This window comes from Ascaphus truei, chromosome 3, assembly GCF_040206685.1.
Source record: "Ascaphus truei isolate aAscTru1 chromosome 3, aAscTru1.hap1, whole genome shotgun sequence".
NCBI classification, from domain to species: Eukaryota; Metazoa; Chordata; class Amphibia; order Anura; family Ascaphidae; genus Ascaphus; species Ascaphus truei.
In genome coordinates this window covers 383,374,846-383,399,454 of record NC_134485.1, presented here as the reverse complement: position 1 = coordinate 383,399,454, position 24,609 = coordinate 383,374,846, and the positions used below count along the sequence as shown (strand labels likewise).

Genomic DNA, 24,609 nt, shown 5'->3' with positions numbered 1-24,609 from the left:
AAATACAAGAGGTGGTCATTTAAAATAATGGCACTTCAAAATGTATTGTTGAGGACAATTGCTTACACATATCGGTACACCATTCTGTATACTCATTTTATTTTTTAATTTTTAAAAAGGTATTCTATATTTTTAGCATAGAAATCAAAATTAGCATTTATTATGCGAGTATTAAATTAATCTTGCTACAGGTGAACCCCTTTATAACGCGGTGCTCGGGATCCATATAATATGACCGTGTTATAACCGGAACGCATTATAACCGGGATCGCAAAATGGCCACCACACGACGTCTTACCGGCATCTGCAGCTGTGATGGTGAGGGAGTACCCAGACCAATAATAAAGTTATTATGTCCGGCTGGATGCCCCTGAGCCATATTGGGGAGTTTGTGTCAGCTCGTCAACCCAGTTATGGCATGTGAACTGCATTGTAATAAAAGATTTATGTGTGTTTTACTGTTCCAGGAGTGGAGATTCGCAGGGAGTGAGTTTAAGGGAGGATTTTACGGTAAAAATGTTGTCAGGGTGTGTTTGGTTAGAAGGGGACCAGAGTTGCTGGCTACCCAGAAAATCTTACCAGATTCCTGGGGACATGAAGACACAGACCACCGGATAAAATCCTCCCTAGGAAGCAGTTAGGCGGCTCACCGCCAGGTCTCCCTGCTTCAGCACAGACCAGAACATTAAGACGTGGCAGGGGGATAAATCAAATTCAAGGGTCCACCAGAATATGCCCAAACCCCCAGAACCCAGTATAAGGGTTCGCAGTCTCTCCCACCATGTATAAGGTGGCAAGAGTGAAATGTTTCTAAGTCCAGTGCTTAGAAAATAAAAAGCAGCTTTTGCTAACTTTTGTTAGGAAGCTCCTAGCGCTCTGAAACTGACGTGCGCATAGTTCAGGTGGAAACATATAAAACAACCATAACTCAATTTTTATAACGTTTCATAAAAATTGATGAATGGAAGTCCCCCTAAGTTAGTGTATTAAAATGATACGAATAATTGGGCTTTCATGCAGAACACCGGAGACAGGGAAACACTCATTTACTATAGCAGCACACTTAGTATGCGTGTAGTGACTCACTGTAAATGAGCTGAGGATGTGTAGCTTCGGACTTCTAAGGCATCTATGCCACAATGTCTGCAAAAGTCCGGAGTTGAAAGGCTCAGAGTCTCTGAGGTGTCAGGTTGGGTGGGGTAGCCCAAGTACCCCCATCCTAATATGAAGTCCAGGCCGTTGGCAAATGGTTGCCCAGGCAAGACTTACTGTCGCCAGGTAAAGGGGGTGGGTCCCATATGCTAAGAGGCAAAGGTGCTAGGTCGGCGCATGCCCTTAGCAGAATAGGAAGCCACCCCTGCCAGGTTTCTGAAGTATTGGCAACTCTGGGATATGACAAATCTACACTAGTAGCAATTCTCCAGCTGCTACACCACAGGGTTGGTGTGATGTCATTGACTCTATAAACAAACTTAACCTTTACTGCACAGTACTGAAAGGCAGTACTATGCAGTAGAAGTTAAGTTTGTTTATAGAGTTAATGACATCACACCAATCCTATGGTGTAGCAGCTAGAGAATTGCTACTCGTGTATGCAGCGTCATGGGTTTGATTAATGCATGGTATGTTAAATTATTAGTGATGGTAAGTTATTTTTATTACTATTACTATATCATTTGATATGTTATTCTTTGACCGTAACAATATCTACCTGCACAATAATACTATTGGAGTAACTTATTAGACATTTAAACTAATATGCATATTATTATTATGATTAACAATATACCTGAAATTATTAATATCAATTGTTTACTGTATTTTTTCAAAGTTTTAATAATGAGCTATTCCCTACTGTGAGAGATTCAATCTACAACCCACCTAGTCTCCATTGATCTTTTTATATTCGTGACAATGGCAATTCTGCACTAACCAATGAGGAATCGCATGGTGGGTTGCCATAGCAACAATACACTGTATAAGGCTGACAGAGGAGTTGGATCTGTCCTTTCCCTGAAGAAATATTTTGTTGCAAATTTGAACCTGGCGCGATTGGCCAGTTCCTTTGAGCAGGGATTTCCATTGATCAGTCTCACAGAGGAGAGAGAGATTCAATTTAGTAGTATCTCCTGTTGTGTATATAAACTATACATTAGAGAGCTCACTCCTTTATTACACAATCCTCAGTACTTTATGGATAGGCAGCAAGTACATAAGCAATTTACAGGGGCTTATTCTAGTAGCTCCGAAGTTGTCATTGCCAAACCGTCTGGCATGTTCATAAGAAGCGGAATGAAATGTGTGAAAAAACGGTATTGTCTATTGCAAATCACTTCTTCAAAACCGCTTCTAAAAAAAAGTGAGAAGCCGCATGGTTAACAGCCAATATGCCCGGATTGTGCTTGCTTTAGAAGCGCAATGACCAGAGGTCATGTTAATTCCACCCGCAGTCTGATTTATGAGTTTTACTCTCAGCTAAACCCATATTTCAGGATCGGTATGTAATAGTAATAGCATGTTCTCGTATAGCGTTGCTTGTTTTACGTAGCGCTTTACAGTGACATTTTGCAGGCACAGGTCCTTGCCCCGTGGAGCTTACAATCTATGTAAGCTCTAATGTAACTTGCAATACCATTCTAGCCAACCTTTAGGTCGTGTTAAACAAAATGCAACTTTTTAAAAGCGGATTGCACAGTATGTTGGAAACTGCTTCACAACATCTAGGCTAAAAAGGGCATTATACTACATATAATTCAAGCACTACAAATGACACTGGAAGGCTTATTCTAATGTTGTACAGGCAGTTGCTGGGAATCACAGTCAGTAGGTCATTGTGGATTTATTATTTCCCTGACAGCTTAACCACTATATAATAACTGAGCAGACGATCTATCAACTTGCCGTAACCTATCCTCCAGCAATTAGACTTCTGACTAGATTCATGGGATGCTATTACTGAATTGAATGACTTCCCAGCACTAGCAATACATGTGTTCTTTATGTTAATTGAGCTGTAATACTAAGCATTGTATATTTTGTTCCATTTCCACTCTATTACCTCCTTCATTTTTTTAGATTCGTTTCAAACATTTCTGTGTGGACCATTCATTTTACTAGATGTATTAAATGCTAAATGTTATTTTTATTCATTGTTAATCCCTAAGCATGCACTTTAAGTGAACCACTTCTAAGGGAGTATAACTTTATACATTCCTTCCACTTCTTTCTTGGTTGTTGCTCTACCTGGTTCTCCGGTTTGCATCCCATGTACTTCTATTAGCATGAGTTATAGGGATTGAGGTTAATTCATTATTTACTTCTCTTATTGAGGGATAAGTAGTTGAGGGATTTAATTCCCATTGGTTTACCTTTGCAGATACTGCCTGACACTGAGAACTATTGCTAAACCAGAGTTGTCCCAATCGTCAAAAGTGGGGACAAAAACACTGTCTCAAACTACAGGCCAATCTCACTTCTCCCAATTCTATCCAAAGTTATGGAAAAATGTGTCCACTCCCAATTAAGCAATTTCTACACCAAGACAAATTTCCCTAGCCAATTCCAGTCTGGGTTTCGTCCCAAACACTCCACCATAACTACCCTGCTAAAAGTTTGCAATGAAATCCAGTGTGGAATGGAACGGGGACAACTCACTGGTGCAGTATTCCTAGATTTTGCAAAGGCTTTTGACACAGTTGATCATCTTATCCTGCTTAACAAACTCCAGAGCTCTGGAATAGGGAAACATGCTTTAAACTGGTTTCAGTCCTACCTATCAGGAAGATCCCAACATATGTCCATCTCAGGCTCTAACTCCAACCCCCTAGATATCACCTGTGGTGTCCCGCAAGGCTCTGTTCTGGGGCCCCTACTCTTCTCAGTGTTCATTAATGATCTTCCCACAACTTGTAAGAAAGCCTCAATACACATGTATGCAGATGACACAATCCTATATCCACACAGCCATAGCCTCTCTGACCTTCAACACATACTTCAGTCTGACTTTTTGAGACTCGAAAACTGGATTTCCCAAAACAAACTGTTTTTAAACACTGACAAGACTGTAACAATGGTATTTGGGACCAAGACTAAATTTGTAAAGCTTCCGGTGACTGAGCTCCTGATTAGAACCAACACTAACACCACCATAACACCTGTCACTAGTTTTAAATACCTGGGCTTATGGTTTGACTCCCACTTAACATTCGGGATGCACATTGATACCCTGACAACCAAGACCTATGCCAAACTAGGGGTACTTTACAGGAACAAATCCTCCCTAAGTCTCCTGGTCAGAAAGCGTATTGCACAGCAGATGCTAATGCCAATTATTGACTATGGAGACATAGTATATGGCTCGGCTCCTCAAACCCACCTTAGCAAACTTGAAACCCTCTACAATTCAATTTGTCATTTTGTTCTCCAATGCAACTACAACACACATCACTGCGAAATGCTCAAAGAACTAGATTGGTCATCACTAGAGTCTAGGCGCAAAGTTCACCTTTCCTGTCTCACCCTCAAATACTTTCTGGGCAAGCTACCCAGCTACCTGAACAAGCATCTCACCCCTACCACATGCAGCACCTATCACCTGAGATCTCACTCCAAAAGACTATTCATGGTCCCAAGGCTCAACAAAGTATCCGGACGTTCCTCCTTCTCCTTCCGTGCACCCCAAAACTGGAACAACCTACCAGAGACTCTCATATCCACCACCAGCTTAAGTTCTTTCAAATCTAAGGCTGTCTCACATTTTAATCTGGTCTGTAACTGTTTCATTTGCCCATAACATATATTTTCTTTAACTGTGCATGCAATGTCTTGTATATAATGTATACCCTGTTCATTTATGTAACTGTATTTGTAACCATGTATTATTTGTCTTAACTCTGTGCCCAGGACATACTTGAAAACGAGAGGTAACTCTCAATGTATTACTTCCTGGTAAAATATTTTATGAATAAATAAAATATACATGTACAATATAAAGGCTGAAGAGATTAAGAAGTAGTATAGTCGTAAGAACAACGGCTTTGAAGTGGATGAACACACTAAGGCTGCGCTTATAGTACTGGCCACGACGATGGCGCACAGCGCCATCACACGTACTTGAAGTCCTTCGCGGGTGCCAATAGTGGGCGAAACCGCGACAGCGGTGCGCAGCGAGATGGCGACCGAAATCACCGAATCCAAGGATTTTTATCTTGGGCAGCGTGACATCAGCATCACGTGAGCGGTTCAGCCACTGAAGGCAAACTACTCGCGTGACGTCACGGGCCACGCCTTTGCCATACCCCTGTCGCCCTCCTGAGGTCTCCTGCACTTAGTTGCGAAATGCGTTTAGAGGTAATGTCTGCCGTGTTGGGATGTCTAAAGATCCAAGGAGGCCTTCATAACACACAGAAACCTGCAACTTGAACTTCAAAGAGAATCGAGACCCCAATTTAATGTTTTACATGTCTGTTTTTTTATTGTAATTTTATTTGGATATAAAGTCTCACACTTTAATCTGGTCTGTAACTGTTTCATACGCTCATAATATATATTTTCTTTAACTGTGCACGCAATGTCTTGTATATAATGTATACCTTGTTCATTTATGTAACTGTACTTGTAACCATGTATTATTTGTTTTACTCTGTGCCCAGGACATACTTGAAAACGAGAGGTAACTCTCAATGTATTACTTCCTGGTAAAATATTTTATAAATAAATAAAATAAATAATAAATAAACCTGCTGCTAAGTCTCTACAAGCACTCATAAATACTAATCCTTCAAGGTTGGCCTAACTTTGTCTAATTTTACTTTGTGGTTAGCATGCTTATCGTTGCTTCCAAAGGCATAATCTTACATTTAAAGTATCTGAATTAAACCTCATCTGCCATTCTGCCCAAGCATCCAGTTTATCCAAGTCCTTTTGTAGAGAAATGTTATTCTGATCTGATTTTACTACTGACAAAGATGGAGATATTGTTGCCTGGTTGGTACTGGTTTTCTTTTACTGCGTCATATTATTGGTTCTAACAATATATTTTTTTTTTAATTATTGTGTGAAAATGCAGTAAACATTAAAATGTAGTACCTGTCATATAACAATTAATAGAAGAGTATCTTTCCTGATTAACGTGCATTAAACAAGCATTACCAAAACCCCAATTTACATGGTCTCAATTGCCGTTCTTTACAGGACTACAGATATCAAGGTAGAAAGAAATGATCCAGCCCAACTAAACACAAATTGAACAAAGGGAAAACAAAAGGCTATTCTGTTGATGTGAATTTATTGCATCAGTATGAACTTTCATTTATGAGGACCAATCCGAACGGAAGAAGCAATGAAAAAAAATAAGATATTGTGGTCAAATTGAATTATACTTTTGTGAGTCCCATGACAAAACTATAAAAACAAAGTCAGCAAAAGAGATTCTGCACAAGAGTACAGTATGCAGTTATTTTAATAAAAAAACTAAACAAAAACATAAAAAGGAGCTATAAAAACAAATAATTCAATTAAAATGCATCTGATATTGCTCCAGGCATTTGCACAATTATGTTTGGTGCTGTGAAATCTGATGAGAAAAATAACTGGAAAATAAACAATTGTGTATTTAAAACACCATACATATCAATAATAAAAACATATAAAGCACCAGCTCTTACCATGGCCATACACATGTATTTTAGCCTTTTTTTGGTCATAGATTACAACTGCATTTGCTGCAAAAGGTATTTTTCTATTTCTAGTCTATTCATAACACTTATTGATAGACATTTCCAAACACAGCCATACTGTACCTCATTTAACAAGTGTAACAATGGTCCAATCTGTTTATTTGAGATCTACTGTACAGTATCTACGTCTTTGCAGCAAACTGGAAATCTTATATGAGCACTGTACAGTATGTGGGCTATATTAAAATATTATTTAGACTCCAGAATTAATTTACTATACTCTAGTTGCATCCAATTTTCTTAATTGTGCATTCTTCTTTTAACCCCTTGAGTGCCAGCGGGGCGGAGGGCTACTGATGATGGGGCCACTGTTGATGGAACGGAAAGGGACGAGTCATATCCCCATCCACCATTCATCAGTTCAGATCAGCACCTGCGCATCATAGGAGCGCAGGACTTGATCTCCCCTAAAAAAATGAGATTTGGGGGGAGGACGTAGCTACTATGTCATGGGGTACCTAGGGTGCCGGAAACCGATTACATTTTAGCTTAATCCTAGGGCTCTCCAAGAGTTCAACAGCTACACATTTTTAGAGCAATTACATAAGACATCCATTCTTTTTGTCGGACACTATGCACTTAAACCTAAATCGTTTGCAAATAGCATTTTAGTGAAACTCAAGTCCTCTAATTCAGGATGACACTAGAGTTTTAGGGCATAGCATTTATTTTAATCTATTGTCGTGAAGTGTTTCACAAAAGTAGCAGATGGAAATCTAATACCAAATGGAAATCACTGTTTTAACAACTAGAAGCTCAACGCGCTTCAGTCAATTCTATGAAGAACACATTCTGAAATTATGTCAAACATGTACAGTACAGTACATGAACAACATAAAATATACATAAAATGGAACACATAATAATAAATATTGTTTGCTTTATAAAATTACTCACATACTTTATTTTTATTTTGTCTGAACAATAACATACTGTAAGATCTGAGTGCAAATCTCAAGATACATACTGTGTGTTTATATTTGTATGTATATACAGTATGTGTGTGTGTGTATATATATATCTATGTTGGTTACTGTTAATGTTTTTCTTTGCTGCAGTACTATCTTATTGCAGAATTTGGTTTCTGGGCATTTGTGCAAATAGAAGATGATACCGTTTGAAGTGTGATATTTGTTTTGGATATGATTTGTAAATGGAATGTGGAGTTTGTTGTAACGTATAAATCAAAGTACAATATCAAAGTACTGCAATGTTTGTATGCATTCATATTGTAAAAAATATATATATATATATACAGTATATATCATTTTGAAGTACATTCTAGGGAGGCACATTAGGCAGAGTGCAGTTGGTTTCAATAGAAATTAAATTCACAATTCAAAGTACATTATGTATTCATAAACTACTGGCCCATATTTACTAAGTGGTGCTAATACAAGACACCTTATGGCCCATTGAATGGAATAGGCCATTGGATGTCTTCCAGTGCTTTAAGGTGTCTAATGTAATAGCACTTCTTAGTAAATATGGAACACAGTTTAACCACCATGCTACACCTCTTCAGCAGGGTACAACTAATAGAGTTGAAGTTGACTACATTCGAAATAAAGCTTTTTCACCCACTGAAGAGAATATACCGCATCAGGGCTAGAATATATTTAATTGTCACATACAATTATAGTCCTACTGTTTATAATTGTCCATGTTGTTTGCAGAAGACAAAAAAACAGCGCACAACTCGTAGTGTATTAAATGTGATTATATTGGCTCATTGCAGGTAAGGCAAGTCTCGCACGTACACTTAAATGGATAATATATCAGGCAGTACATGTTAGGGACATGTTACCACTATAAGGCACATTAACTGAAAGAATGTACCTGAGGTAGGGTACAGAAAGATGCCTGATGGTGGCGCACTGCGGACCTTTATATAATAATGCGGTCAGAGGTAGAAAAGAATTCCAGGAAATAAAATCAATTTTATTAGTATAGTAAGTGTAATTAAAAGTGACATATATCCGGGTTAAGGTATATATCTAAATATTGAGGTGCCTCAGTTTAGACAGTAACAGGACGTGTGATCGGAGCAGTCTCTCCTAAATATTACCAGTGTGGAGAATAGCGGGGTACTTATTTGGTACATTGCATATCTTTCATGGGAGTACTATGAGGCACACTTCTATCATCAGGGGCACAGAATCTACGCATCCGTTGGTACCAGATAGAGAAGGTTTGTCGGCCCGCGGTCTCTTTTCCGTCACGGTGCAGGCACTCAACCCCGTAATTATCAGCCTCTGTCCCGGTCTCTCCACTCAATTCGGTGGGGATATGCACTGACCATTTAAGCGTAGGGAAACTCCGGACACTATCCAAGCTTACACGCCAAGAATAGACTTACACTGGGATACTCATGGCAAACACTGACGTCCCAGGCATGCGCCGTCAGGCCACTAAAAGCTGAGCGGAGCGATCAGTGTCTCAAAAAAGCCACAGCCCAGGTAGTCTGGCAGAAAGCTGGAAGTGTATTTAGAGCACAAATAAAGTCTGCAGCTATCCTACGCGTTTCGTAAGGGTCACTTACTTCATCAGGGTTTCAATCTAGAGAGAGAGACAGAGGCTGATAATTACAGGGTCGAGTGCCTGCATGGTGAAGGATAAGAGACCGCGGACCGACAACCCTTCTCTATGTTTACCGACGGATGCGGAGATCCTGTGCCCCTGAAGACAGAAGTGTGCCTCATAGTGGTTACATGTCCCTAAGATGTACTGCCTGATATTTTCCATTTAAGTGTACGTGCGATACTGACCCTACCTGCAATGAGCCAATATAATCACATTTAATACAGTATGTGTTGTGCACTGTTTTTTTGTTTTCTAGTGCATGTGATGCTGGGCCATCTCTACTAAATAGCTGCAGACTCGTGTGGTGTCAACACGAGAGGTTATGTTTTAACTGCATCCAATTCATTACAACAGTTTTATTGACACATCTTATCACTGTTTGGCACAGCTCGTTTTATTGTATTACTTTTATAAACACTCCTAAAGTAGGTTAATTATTGGATGTGTGGGTTACATCACTGTATTCTCTCACCAGCACAGTTTATATATCCGCATCACCCATTAATTAATATAGTTTAGTGCGCATATATTTTTTCATTACCATGTGGTTTGCCAATTATTTTTTAATTCTTGGATTTGGATTTTAATTACATTTTGCATGATAATCCTTACCCTTAATCTGTCTTTATAAAGCTTGTTTAAACGTAAAAATTATAAAAATGTATACAGTATATTTTTCATGCTACCCGTATTAAATGACACATCACCTTAAAAAGTGGCATGATTATCATGTAGTGGCAGCACTGCAAACAATTTAAGGGGGTAGCATCTATTTTGTACTTTTATGGATGGTGTAATTAAATGTCCACTAAATAAAAGTCATGGAATTTTGCTTACTCACAAAAACAAACGAGATGCCATATCAAATAGAGGGTAGAATATCAAACTTAATTGTAAATAGTAGTGAATATATATTTTTTATTTCCATCACCCCATAATAAATGAAGAAAAAAAAACAATCCTTATTTTCATCTGTGGTTCTAAAAATTGGTTACCAAAGGCTAAATGACTTATTTTTAGATTTCACAAAAATGTATACCATTTTGGAAATAAATATTATTGTACAGTAAAAGTTGTGCCAATAGAATATGCTTTTTGTTTATTTGTAAATACAATGTCATTCTTGTAGATTGTCATTTGCAAGAAAGACAAAACATGACAACACAATCAATATTGGACAATCAGAAGATATTTAGAAAATATTTCATGCAAACATCTTTCATTTACTTTGTGCCTTATAAACATTTAGTTTTTGTATGAAACTGTATTACCTTATATATGTCCAGAAATCCACATTGATAGTCAAATCTAGTGTACAGTTCATTCAGCATACTAATTACTTGCATTGGGGTGCACTGGGCACAAACAGCAGTGAACCCAACGATATCGGAGAAGAGCATGGTGACATCATAAAACTTCCTGGCCTGAACAGACTTTCCTTCCCATAACTGCTGAGCAACATCTCCTGGAAAAATTGAATAGAGAAGATCCACAGTCTTTTTCTTCTCTTCCTCCAGGGCCTGATGTGTTCGTTCTAATGTTGCTTTCAATTTATCCATTCGTTTTTTTAGACCATCCTGAGCTTTGGCCTGCTCACCAACCAGTATAACATCACGAGTAGCATCATGAATAGGGATATCTGAGAGATGCAAGCCTCGACCCATCAGTTCATCGAGTTTGTCAACACGAGGGGATCCCAAAAACAAAATAGAATTTGACTCAGAAACATGGATCATTTGTCCTTTAATTTCCATTACCTGAAAAACACAAGAAAAAACAGTATACACTTACTATCACAAAATGCCATCACCTGTGCTTCAGTATTTTTGAGTAAATGTTTTGTTCACTCCTCCGTTGAGGGCATAGTAAGAACAGAAAACATTTAAGAATGCACCTTCATCTCACACACAGTAAATGCTGATGCAACCTTGAATATTTTCTGTACTTAATATACATAATATAGTTAAGGGTTTTTCATCATTTTTTTGCCATCCTACTGAGAGTCTTATAGCAGTAGTCCATGCTGTAATTTAAAGACAAAGACAATTCAAGACCCCACCTTTCCTCCCTCTGACATCTCCAGGCTCCCAAGATATATCTAGTTTCTTCACTAGGAAAGAATACTTGCCTGGATGACATAATATGGCCACTGAAGTAAGCCTCGCTCCAGTCATGGACATTTTTGGCCTGTTTCTGTTGTGACCACACAGATTTAAACAGTAGATTTTTGTCACACACAGACACAAATACATTAGAAACCAGATTATATATATATACAGAAATATATATATTTCAATTATTCATTACAAAAATTGACAAGTAAGATACTATCTTAGTAATCACCACTGTCCTCTAGGGGCTGGAACAGTGAAGTAAGTGTGCTTTCCAGTCTACACAGAGTTAATCTCCTCAGAGAAAGAGCAGCAGATGAAATCTGATTATCAGGGGCTGGGCTCCTCAGTGAAATGAGGAAGTGTTTTAAAAGACTGAAAGCTGCCCTGCACAGATATACTGTTTTCCCCAGAGAAGGGGGAAATAGAAGTGCTCCCCAGCTGTGGAAGCTGGTTAAAGAGGACATACAGAGGAGAGTTTCTCTGGGCTCAGGTGGGGCCGAGTTCCCCTAAGAAGGAAAGTATGCAAGACCGTGCTGAAGCAGGGACGTCTTCTCCATAAGGACTAAGATAAGCAAACCCCTTACTATTGTATGCAGAGACTGTGTTACATATGCCAGGGCATGTTTTGAGGGTGGGAACCAGCATAGCTGGCCATCCAACTAGTAAGGGTGAAAGCCACGGTGTAGTTAGCTTTCCCTAAAGTGAATAGGTGTTTATTTTCTATTATTTGGTTTTTCTTAAAGGAACAGTGGGCCTGTTGCTATATGATTTGATCCCTGTAAATAAACCCCTGCATAGGAAATACAGTGTTTCCAACCTTAAATTGGGATACAAGAGACTGCAACGTGGTGTGGGCATCACAATACTTTATTAAATTGTCTTATTATTCTAACTTGCATTTGTGTTCCCGTCTTTATTCTGCTGGAGTATTCTGTGAAATCTGTTGGTGATTTATATGTATTGCAAGAAACTCAATACATCAAGTAGTAGGCAAACAGAAAACTGAAATTAACAAATTATATTATAAATGCATTGTATAAAAAAAACACAAATTAAACTAAGCATGCAATGCATTTATTTTTTAAAGTTACAGTACTGTAATTGTGCCATCAAAGGAACAGCATTTAGTTTCTATGGCTACATAATGAAACAATGTCTAATTTTAAGCACATCTTTTTTTATTTATAACATCAAATCATTCTTTCTTGGATACTAGATAAATGATCAAGAAAGTTTTCATTTAAGAAGCATAATCATAAATGATGTACAGTACTGTAGTTTGGAAGAGTTATAAATACTGAGTGTTATGTTATGAGAAGTATTAACATTTGATTTGAAGATTACTATGCTCTTAAAAATGTACAAATACCATACATCACAGGCAAAGTGTCATTTATAAATATAGGTCTTCATTTACATTCTCAAAATTATAAATATGAATTGATTGGAAGGTTTAGCATTAACCATCATTGTAGGGCTTTGCGGCATATTCAATAACACAATCTAAATGACAGTAACATTGTGACTTCTAGTTATATATATTAATGGGATTAATTTTGGCTCTGTAACTCAAAATCACAATACTGTCCTTTTCCTTTCTTTATTGTTTAATTCCAATTGAAAGAGTAGTGTTAGGTGGTATCTAATAAAAAAAACAATCATAAGAGAATGACTTAAAACAGAAGTCCCGGAACCTACTGTATATATACTGTTTTAATTAATACCAAACCAGTCACTTAACGTACTGTATATGTTAATGGGTCTATGTATCAAGGCAATTTTATCACTAACTTACATGGAGGAAAAGAATTGTCAGTCTGGATCTCTTATGGCCTATTTTGGCTCAGTTATGATGTGGAAATTAATCTGAAGCAGTAGATAACTGTTTTTGTTTCTCATTAATATACACAGCATGAGATTCAAGTAAAATCATTTTACTTGTATAAACTGTTCCCTATAGATGTGAATATCGATGCTTTTGTTTGCTGATAATTATATTTTTGATAACCTTAAAAACAGCAACACTGTCATAGAGGTTTGCTCATATAATGTTAGTATCTTGTCCCGTAAACATGTCCTGCTCTTTTTTTAAATTTTTCTAATTGCTTTTCCTAGTGTTAAAAACATAATTTTATGACGTTACCATGGTAACCTTTAGACTGCATTTTAACCCCCAGGATAATTATTTCAAATGCTTATATCTCCTGTACGAGCATCAGAGTTTAAAAATAAAAACAGCTTTGGAAAGGGCAAGTAATTATATAAGTCTACATTATGAAAAGATATGAATCATTCTTTGACAAGTGTTATAGTTGTTACATTGAAACAGAACTTCATAGCAAACAAGAACTACTTGGCCCACCTACAGATGTAGCCATTAACACGAAGTTCTGCATCAAAGCTAACATGTCATTTAACGCAAGATTTGACGCGGCGCCATTGAAACAAATGTTGACACATGCAGAATGAGGTGTTACTAGATGTCATTAAACACCTTTTTACAACATTGACGCATTAATGTGTGCAACATCGTATGCTACATCTATTGTCTGCCCATTTTCCTCTCTATTGTAAAACTTGAAACCCTATTTGATATTTGGGTTTTGTTCATATTTAAGATAGCCTTATGTCTATCCCAATAATTTTTACATCCTCTACCAGTTTTTCCAAAGCAATTGTTACAAAAAAAAGATTGGATACAATTTATTTTAGAAGGTTTATGGCTGATTCCTAGCAATAATACCTTTACATTTGATTAGAAATAGTATTGCCATGAAAATAAAAAACATCAATGGGTACAATTTACGCAAATGTATTCAGGATTATTGGGAAAATAATGTTATCTCTAAGAAGACCAATCATTAAGAGTATTCCATAATATCGTCTTCACACAGACATTTAGGACAAATTAAGGTGTGGGAGAGAGACGAAATAGAATATATTTGGTTTGAAATGTGTTAGCAACAGTAAGGTTCATATGATTTTTTAACTAGCTTTTTTGATTAGTTGATCATTCCAGTTAAGGTACTGTACAATTACAAATGTTACTTAATGGGGAAAATTATTACCAGCAATTATAAAACTTCCAAATTAAGTAGAAATGGACGGATCTATCTGAATCTGACATGCACATTTTCTTGGTTTTTTTTGACCAAATCTGATCAACGCACAAAAATCCGATCCACACAGAATCCGTCATTGGATCTAATCGTACCGAATTTTTAAGCAACCGAATTCTTAAAAGTTCAAGGTCGGATTTCAAAATTATGAATATCATTTTTGGTAAGAGGAGGACTTCCAATTTAGTAGTGTTTCCAATTTTGGAATGGGACATTTGGCCACGACCAAACCGCCAGCCTGCGCTAGGCTGCCACACATGTCGCTGCCAGGAGAACTCAAAACCGCGACATCTCGCTGCTTGGATAGCAGCTGGTGCAAGACATTTAAAGATAGTGTCATCAAGAATGTGAGCAGCGAGGTGTCCTGATAGGGAGTTCTCCCGGTGGCGACATGTGGCAGCGGCGGTTTGGTCATGGTTGTCCTAGACCGTCGAGATATCGAGTAGCAAGGTATCTTGGTGGTAAGTTCTCCCGGCGATGACACGTGGTGGTGGAACACCTGTGGCGTTTTGGACACCGCCAACCGGCTGTGGCCACAAGTCCTAGACAATCTTTATCAGAGTTCAACAAAAAAGATATCACTTGAATATATGGTAATAGGCAGTGACATTGGTGCTAGCTATCAGCTAGTTTAGCTCATGCCTAGAGTAGAAGAGGTTGTGGGCTTTAATCCTGTTGGGTCTCACTCCAGGCAGTAGGTGCCTTAGTTTTATCCACTTAGTAAAGTTATGGACATTGGACAACCTTTAAGGAAGTGTGGGATGTGACTCATTTAAATATACTTTGTAATTAGCATATAGCCCAGGATACCTCCCGGTGTGCTCCTTTTACAGCACAGACATCACTCCCTAATTAATTTGGAGGGAGGTTTGTGGGCATTTATAATTGGATCTCCTCCCCCTCCACCCCTTCCTCTCCAACCTCTTTCTTATCCCCCATTATCCCCCTCCTCCAGCTCTAATGTTGAAAATGTTATATATCTAGTTACTAGCAACATTACAAACTTAAACATAGGAAATCCCTGTTAATTAATTAAAATCAATGCGAAACATCACAATAAAGACCCCAGACGAAGGTGGTAATGTTGTAGTCCTGGATAGGAAATATTATGCTCAAGAGAATGCAAGACAATTGCGTAAAAATACTTGTTACCAACAAACACTCTTTTCTCCAACGAGGTATCGAAAAGAAATGTATGCCATTGTTAATTGAGCTTACAGTGATTCTGCCATAGTTGTTTATTTAAAAAAAACCTCTGTATAGAAGAGCCAACATTCTATACAAACCCCAAGATACATGAGTCCTTTGGTAAGCCTTCAGGGTGACTGATTATTTCAGGAATTTGATCTCTCTGAGAATGTCTGTAGTTATGTATATTTTTCTTTCTAATCTTTTGTCATGAGTTTGCCTTCTTGCTTAAGCGATACACCACATCTATTAAATAAACTAATGGATGTTACTGTTCTGGATAATTCAATCTTAGTCAGTTTAGATGTCGAACACAGATTGGGGATTTAGACTTAGCATTTTTCAGAATGACCAACAATGAATTGATGGAATATAATAGTTTTGTTTTAGATTTATTGCAATTTGTACTTACACGTAACTATTTTTTTGATGGATTATTTTATTGTATTTGCAGTTACAAGGCTCCACTATGGGTGCAAAATGTGCACCATTTTAGGTGAATATCACAGGTACTCAAGGGAAGTGATTCTTGTAAAAATGTAGGTACATTTACTTGTGGTTGATGTAATATTTGCCATCTGTACATATGGATTACAAATAAAATGAAACATTACATAATTTGCAAAAGTGTGAAGGTTATCTATATGATCATTTGTCCTTGGAACTTGAAATATGTTGGTAAAACAGAAAGATAAGGGGATGTTGCACACCAAAATTATGATGATAATAATAATAATAATACAATTACCGGTGCTCCTGGTCCAGGGAAAATCTGTGTAATATTCCAAGTGAATATGGAGGAAGGGAAAGAAACAGGACACTTCAGATTTGAATTAAAGTGAATTTATTTTGCCAATTGATCGACATTTCGGCCTCCGTCTGCCTTTCTCAAGAGTTAGTGGGACTAACTCTTGAGAAATGCTGACAGAGGTCGAGACGTCGATCAATTGGCAAAATAAATTCACTTTAATTCAAATCCAAAGTGCACTGTTTCTTTCCCTTCCTCGGTAAAACTGAAAGAACATGATATGGACAAACACATTAGGAACATTATCAATGGCAACTTTTTAATTTCAATAGGTAGATACTTTAAAGGCTTTCATGGATGTTCCCTGAGAGAACTTAAGCTAATTGGCATTAACAGTATAGGGTACATAGTTCCTTGAGAGGAGGAAGCGAGGATAGAAAGTTACTATAGACAGAAAGGAAGTGGATTTATACTTTGAATATTCTATCCCCAGCAGAACTCAACACGGATATTATTTTGCACTCATTTATTTAATGTTTATAAGAACAATTTCATTTTGTGGTTAATGTATTTGTCTTCACGTGATGACGCTATATGTATGAAGGCCTACTGTATATAATGATGGAAGTGAAACTCAGCTGGATATACTGGGCTGTAAGAAACATGGCAAAGCACACTTAGTGTTGCTGCTCCCGTACCTTGAGTTCCACAAGTTTGAGGACCTTAATTTGGCCTTTTTTAACCCCCCTGGACATCTTTAATAATAATAATATAATAATAGCATGTTCTTGTATAGCGCTGCTATTTTTACGTAGCGCTTTACAGAGACATTTTGCAGGCACAGGTCCCTGCCCCGTGGAGCTTACAATCTATGTTTTTGGTGCCTGAGGCACAGGGAGATAAAGTAACTTGCCTAAGGTCACAAGGAGCCAACACTAGGAATTGAACCAGGAATTGAACCTGCTTCAAACTCAGTGCCAGTCAGTGTCTTTACTCACTGAGCCGCTCCTTCTCCATCTTTAAATGCTATATGGTAGTGAAAATGAGTTACTGTAATTTGGTCTGTTTCATGTGGTCATTGACATATTACATTTCATGTACATACACATGTTACATCTGTCAGGATTGTTATCAGATCTCTTTTCCCCAATGTATGATTATCTCATATATTTGACGTTAGTCTGCTAACACCATAAATTGAATGTTAGCCATTTGTCAAGTTTCCTTGTTCAAACTAACCCTGATTAATATCAGGTGATATGCTGTTTTACAAAACTAAAAGAAAATATACCGCTCACTGATTAATAATAGAATTAGGTGATTTAATTATGAATTTAGCCCACATGCCTTGAGTGGCAATCGGTGCTACCTGTGTGCTGATTGAAATATTTTCAAAAATAAAGATATAGTTGGTAGGAACCCACCATAACTCTAACAAGAAGCACACTATTAGTGCACACCACGGCAATTAAAACTCAACATTTAATACTTCTACGCTTAATATAAGTCTACACATGCAACAGAAGTGATCATATTTAGTGGGTATTTTACACACTAAATATATGCTAATTTCTGTTGCATGTTTAGACTTATATTAAGCGTAGAAGTATTAAATGTGGAGTTTGAATTGCCGTGGTGTGCGCCAATAGTGTGCTTCTTGTTAGAGTTATGGAGGGTTCCTACCAACTACAGTATATCTCTATTTTTGAAAATAGATATACTGTTTTAGCAGTATAAATTAAAGCACACAATGGGGCAGTATATCAGGGGAATAGCATAGCATTTAAAATATTCATATTACAGTATAAAGTGAATATTTTAGGTGGAATAAAACAGTTATTCAAGTGTTTCCCAAACTAAAAGAGGGACGCCATTGACAACACCACAGAGGTCGTTCATAAAGCTCAAGGTCCACAGCAGCAGTGGATTACACAGGCTCTACTGTAGATCAATCTAGTCTCTACAGTGGTCGGACGCAGTGAGGAGGATGAAACCAGTAGCCGTGTCCAAGTGGGAGTGTTCACTCCATTAACCAGGTGATTACACTTTTTTTAATTTGTGAGTGCAATCTTTAATGTTTTTTTTATTTGTGATATATAAAAGATTTTATGCTTCAGATATAGCAAGAGTTATGCCCTCTGCGACCTAGAGGGAAAATGTTGATGATCATAGCCCAAACGTGCCCCCCCCCCAAGCTTCACCCATGTGGCCATAAGTACAATAGACTTGCAGCCCGAAAGGATTAATGTTGAGGGATCCCACTCAAAATCCCCATTCAAAAGATCCTCTACTTCAAACCTACTTGAAAAATAATAATTTAAAAAAGCTTAATTACCTTAGTGGCTAACCACTATGGTAATGAAGGGGTTAACCACCTCTCCTGCCACCCACCCGCCCTACCCCCAAACAAACATACACCTCCTCTAGACTAATGCCCATAGGGATCTACTAATGATAATAGGGATCTACCCTATTCGCCAAATGAGGCTCATAGTGTTTTTGTATTCATTAACCAAAATAAAATACACATATTTACCACAAAAAATAAATAAATCCTTTTTAAACATAAAATTATTGATTGTCACTGTGGATAATGAGACCCTCTCAATGGAGAGTCTAAATAACAAATAATTCTGTGCCCATGTTATTTTCAATGTATTATTTCTTGGTAAATAGCTACTATAGCTACTATTTCTTGGTAAAACATTTTTAAAATAAAATATTTGCTGCAATAGTAACTTACTGTACTAAGGCACAGAACGGTCAGTGCCCAAATGCATGCCATGGAATGAGGAATTATTTTTGCAGAGTTATGGGTGAGATCAGACTAAGTAAATACGGGTAAGCTAGTTATCCCATCAGGTGCATCAGAAGGAAAAGGTGGCAGTTGCTGCGTGTATCAATTCACTCTGTCAGGATGTTTGGCAGTTTGGCGTGACCTCTGAGTATGTATATACCAATATAGCAACTGGCCCAGCTCTGGGCACCAACTCGTTGCAAGCACTCACGGTTTTGGAGAGGTAAAAATGCCATGACTCAATCCTCTGTATCCTCAGCGTTGCACCGCCAACCCTCCTGTGACTGCGACGTCACGTGGGGCGGTCATGTGACCGGCGGTGATCTCGTCCAAGAGCAGCAACTGCCCAGCGTGCGATCCAGCGGGTAAACACAGGAAACTCGTCCAGCAGCAGCAGGAAGCAGAGCGGAGCACAGCCGTGAAGTAAACAGGGCTAGACTGATGTGATGACTAAAAAGGTTTATTGAGCAGACATGTGCAGCTGATGGATCCTCTGACGCGTTTCAGCCCTCAGGCCTTTGTCAAAGAGTGATCCATCAATTGTGGGAGGAACATAGTTATAGGCAGAATCAATGCAAAACACCTGCACCAGGTACAAATCAGGTGATGTGGGTGACTCGTCTAATTACTATATAACAGCCACTTTTAAAAGCCAAGTTAAAAACAATGCCAAGAGATATAATACAGTGTGCAAGGAAACAAATCAATACATATAATATATATAATAAGATACTCCCGGCAACAAATGAAATGTAAACATAAGCAAAAGCAAATATACATATGTCTGATACAATAGTGAATAATACAATTAATAGCAAATGGACATCCCTGTTAAGGATGAGTGATCAGTGGCAACAACATTTATATAGCAGCAACTTAGCAACTTCCAATGGTCTAGCAATGATGACAGAAAAAGGGGAAAAAGGGAAGGGGGGGGGAAATGGGATGGGGTAGGTACAATGGGATTGGGTAGGTACAATGAAACAGAATATATATACAAATGCATTCAGTCATGAAGAAAATGTTGCAATTCCCAGGGGGGGAGGGGGGAGGAGAAGGAAGGTGGTAAATGGGATTGGGTAGGTACAATGAAACAGAATATATATACAAATGCATTTAGTCATGAAGAAAATGTTGCAATTCCCAGTCAACATTGAGACCATGTGGCTGGAGAGTGTTGAGAGAAAAAATCCATTGCATCTCCATTTTGTTTAACCTATTTAATCTATCCCCACCTCTAATGTGTGTTGGGAAATGTGCAATACCAAAGAATCTAAAGTTTTTAAAACCGCCAGATGAGCATAAAGTAAAATGTTTGGATACTGGATGTGAAAGATCCTTAATTTTAATCAGTCTAATGTGTTCAGATATTCTTTTATGTAGTGGGCGGATAGTCCTGCCAACATATTTAGCATTGCAACCACATATAACAGGCCTGCCCAACTCATAAAGCGAGAAGGGCCGAACTGCTCCAAGGAAAAAAAATTTGGGCCGCACGGGTTAAATCATCATCATCATCTCTCCTCCAGCACCTCTCATCATCATCATCATCATCATCATCATCATCCTCATATCTCCCCCAGAACCCCTCACTATCAATCTTTACGATACTCCCCATCTATCTCTCATACCCCCATCTCTCCCCCTCACCCACACAATACCCCCATCCACATCAAACACACATTACCCCCCTCCACATCAAACACACAATACCCCCTCCACATCAAACATACAATACCCCCCTCCACATCCCCCCCAGCCCATTCCATGTCAGCATCCCCCCCCACAAGTCAGCATCCCCCCCATGTCTCTCTTCCCTCAATATGACACTCTCTCCCCCTCCCCTAAATGACACTCTCTCCCCCTCCCATCAATATGACACTCTCCCCCTCCCATCAATATGACTCTCCCCCTCCCCTCAATATGACACTCTCTCCCCCCCCTGCAACTCACATCACACCCTCCCCCTGCAACTCACATCACTCTCACCCTCCCCCTGCAACTCACATCAGTATCCCCCCCCTGCACCTCACATCACTCTCTCCCCCCCTGCACCTCACATCACTCTCTCCCCCCCTGCACCTCACATCACTCTCCCCCCCCTGCACCTCACATCACTTCCCACCCACTGCCCCTCACATGTCAGCAGCCCAGCCCCCCCTCACATGTCAGCAGCCCCCGCTCACATGTCAGCAGCCCCCCTCACATGTCAGCACCCCCCCCCTCACATGTCAGCAGCCCACACCCCCTCACATGTCAGCAGCCCACCCCCCCTCACATGTCAGCAGCACACCCCCCTCACATGTCAGCAGCCCACCCCCCTCACATGTCAGCAGCCCACCCCCACTCACATGTCAGCAGCCTACCCCCCCTCACTTGTCAGCAGCCCACCCCCCCATCACATGTCAGCAGCCCACCTCCCCACCAGCCCGTTTTTCACACCCAATCCCCCCACCAGCTTGTTTTTCACACCCACCCACCCCCCACCAGCCTGTTTTTCACACTCACCCACCCCCCACCAGCCCGTTTTTCACACCCAACCCCCCCACCAGCCCATTTTTCACACACACACACACACACACACACACACACACACACACACACACACACACACACACACACACACACACACACACACACACACACACACACACACACACACACACACACACACAGACACACACACACACACACACACACACACACACACACCTCTCACCTCTCTCTTAGATCAGCTCAGCACATCCTCTCCCCGGTACTAAGCCCCGCCCCCGTCATGCTCAGACCTCCCCGGCATCCTGCTATTGAAAAAAAAAAACCACACGGCTGCTGCTGCCCCCGCGCACCGCAAAACCTGGGGGCTGGGAGGGAAAGGGAGGGAGGCGGGATGAATCGCCGCCATTTAAATTTTTTTTTTTTTAAATTTATTTAATTAACTGGCACCCGGCCAGAGTCATCGCGGGCTGCACAAAGAGGCCAGACGGGCCGCATGCGGCCCCCGGGCCATATATTGTGCAGCCCTGATATAGAATAACATACACAACGTAGCTCGTGTGACAGTTTATAAATGTTGAAATGCTGTATTTGTTGTCAGTTGAGACAGTATTAACCTTTTTTGTAGGTAATGTGTATAGACAGCATTTACAGAAGCCGCATTTAAAGAACCCTTTGGGTATATTCCTAACCCTGGATTGAGATTGTGACTAAAAGAGACTTTTAGAGAGGGATGTGGCCAAAGTATTAGCCCTCCTAAATGCAAATCTTGGTCTTTGAATAAATGGCTCCAAATCAGGATCTAGTTTCAATACATTCCAATGTTTGGATATGATGTGTTGAATCTGTGATGCCTGTCTGCTGAACTTGGTGATGAATAAAGGATTATCTTGAAACTTGTTTTGTGGCTTTGAGTGTTTTTTATTATTACCTTTTATCAACGTTGTCCTGTCAGAACATTCAGCATAAGTAAAGGCCTGATCTATATCTTTCTTAGAGTACCCTCTATCTACAAACTTCGAACTTAAGTTATGTGAATGTTGGAGAAAATTATCATGGTCTGAGCATAATCTTTTATAGCGCAGAAATTGCCCCTTTGGAATCCCACGAATCAGGGATCTGGGATGACAGCTTTTGGCATACAAGTATGAATTCCTTGAATGAGGTTTCGTAAAAATATCAGTTGATATTGCGGAGTCCGGGCCACCATGGAGTGTCACATCTAAGTAGTTACTGTAATACTATGGGAATCAGTGTTGAATGTGAAATTAAGGTTTATCTCATTGATGTTTAAAGTGTCCATGAAGGTGTGCAAGGTGTGTAGGTCACCATCCCAGATGAAAATCAAGTCATCAATGTAACGTTTGTAGAAAATAATATTAGAACGGAAAATATTAGTGCTACCAAAAATGTGAACAGATTCCCATAAACCCATAAAGAGATTGGCATAAGAGGGGGCAAAAGAAGTCCCCATAGCCGTGCCTTGTGTTTGAAGATAAAAAAAGTGAGTCAAAAAGAAAGTAATTATGTGTTAATAAAAACAAAATAGAATCGTTAATGAAAGTGATTTGTGCAGTGGACAGTGAAGATAATTGTAAATAGTGATAAATTGCTTTAAGGCCGTGTTCATGTGCTATAATCGTGTATAGTGATGTGACATCCATGGTGACCCACCTGTAACTCTCCTTCCAGACAATGTTCTCCAAATCCACAAGTAATGCAGTAGTATCCTGTGTGAAGGATGGTAAGTGCTGTACAATGGGCTGTAGAAAGTGGTTCACATATCGGGAAACACCATCTCCCAAATATCCAATACTAGAGACAATGGTACGCCCCGGAGGGTTCTCCATTGACTTGTGGATCTTTGGGAGATGATGGAACACCGGTATGATAGGACATTCACACATGAGATATTTTCTTTCTCTATTACTTAGGACCTGTAAGACATCACCAAGTTCAAGAAGTGTTTCTAATTCTGCAAGAAATCTTTTAGTGGGGTCATTTCTCAATCTTGTGTAAAAGATGTTATCACTCAACAGTCTAATAGCTTCATTCCTATATTTAATTGACGACTGGACTATAATGGCCCCCCCTTTATCAGCATTTTTGATTATGATGGACTTATCATTCTTAAGTAGGTCTAAATCTATCTTTTCTTGTTTGGTCAAGTTGTTTGGTGTAGAGAAAGACCCTGGAAAGGAGAAACCCCTTGCCAGTAATCTAAGATCTCTATCTACCAAACTCTCAAAGGTAGAGATGCATGGTCCTTTGGAACTATTTGGAATAAAAGAAGAACGGTTTTTAAGACCTGAGTCAACATGACCAAAAAAGAGGGGCCCTATAGGATCATCAGTACAACATTCGTCAAAAAGAATATTCATATCAGAATTAAATACATGTTCATTAAAAGAACAGATATCTTTGTTCAACAGTACATTATCAGACTCTGGGACACCTGAATTTGAATTTGAATCAATTTGACCTTTTTTGGAAAACAATTTTTTCAACGCCAATTTTTTTGTATATTTTTGAAGATCTATAATTGTGTTGAAAAGATCAAAGTTTTCTTGGGGTGCGAAGTTTAAACCCTTATTGAGCAGGACAATTTGTTGTGGAGTGAGAGGGGTATCAGAGATGTTAATGATATTACTTAGTGAGGGGTCTATGAGTATTTTTTCCTCTTGTTGTCTGAGCCAGAGGGTCCCTCTGTTCTTTTTGCCCCTTCTACACCTTTTCCGTTTTTTGATGGTATATGTTCCATGCTTGGGGGTTCGGTTTCACTCTATCATCTTTGGAACTTGATATATATGTTTTGTTGAAATAACCACCA

At 39.0% G+C, this 24,609-nt stretch overlaps 1 protein-coding gene across 1 annotated transcript in view; it reads right to left on the bottom strand.

The window, feature by feature from the left end:
- The window catches only part of GUCY1A2 (guanylate cyclase 1 soluble subunit alpha 2), a 342,963-nt gene that overhangs the window by 150,138 nt on the left and 168,216 nt on the right, over window positions 1-24,609 (bottom strand). Inside the window, exon 5 of the mRNA XM_075593200.1 lies at window positions 10,592-11,077. Within this exon, the coding sequence (XP_075449315.1) occupies window positions 10,592-11,077 (486 nt within the window). The remainder of the gene's footprint in view (window positions 1-10,591; window positions 11,078-24,609) is intronic.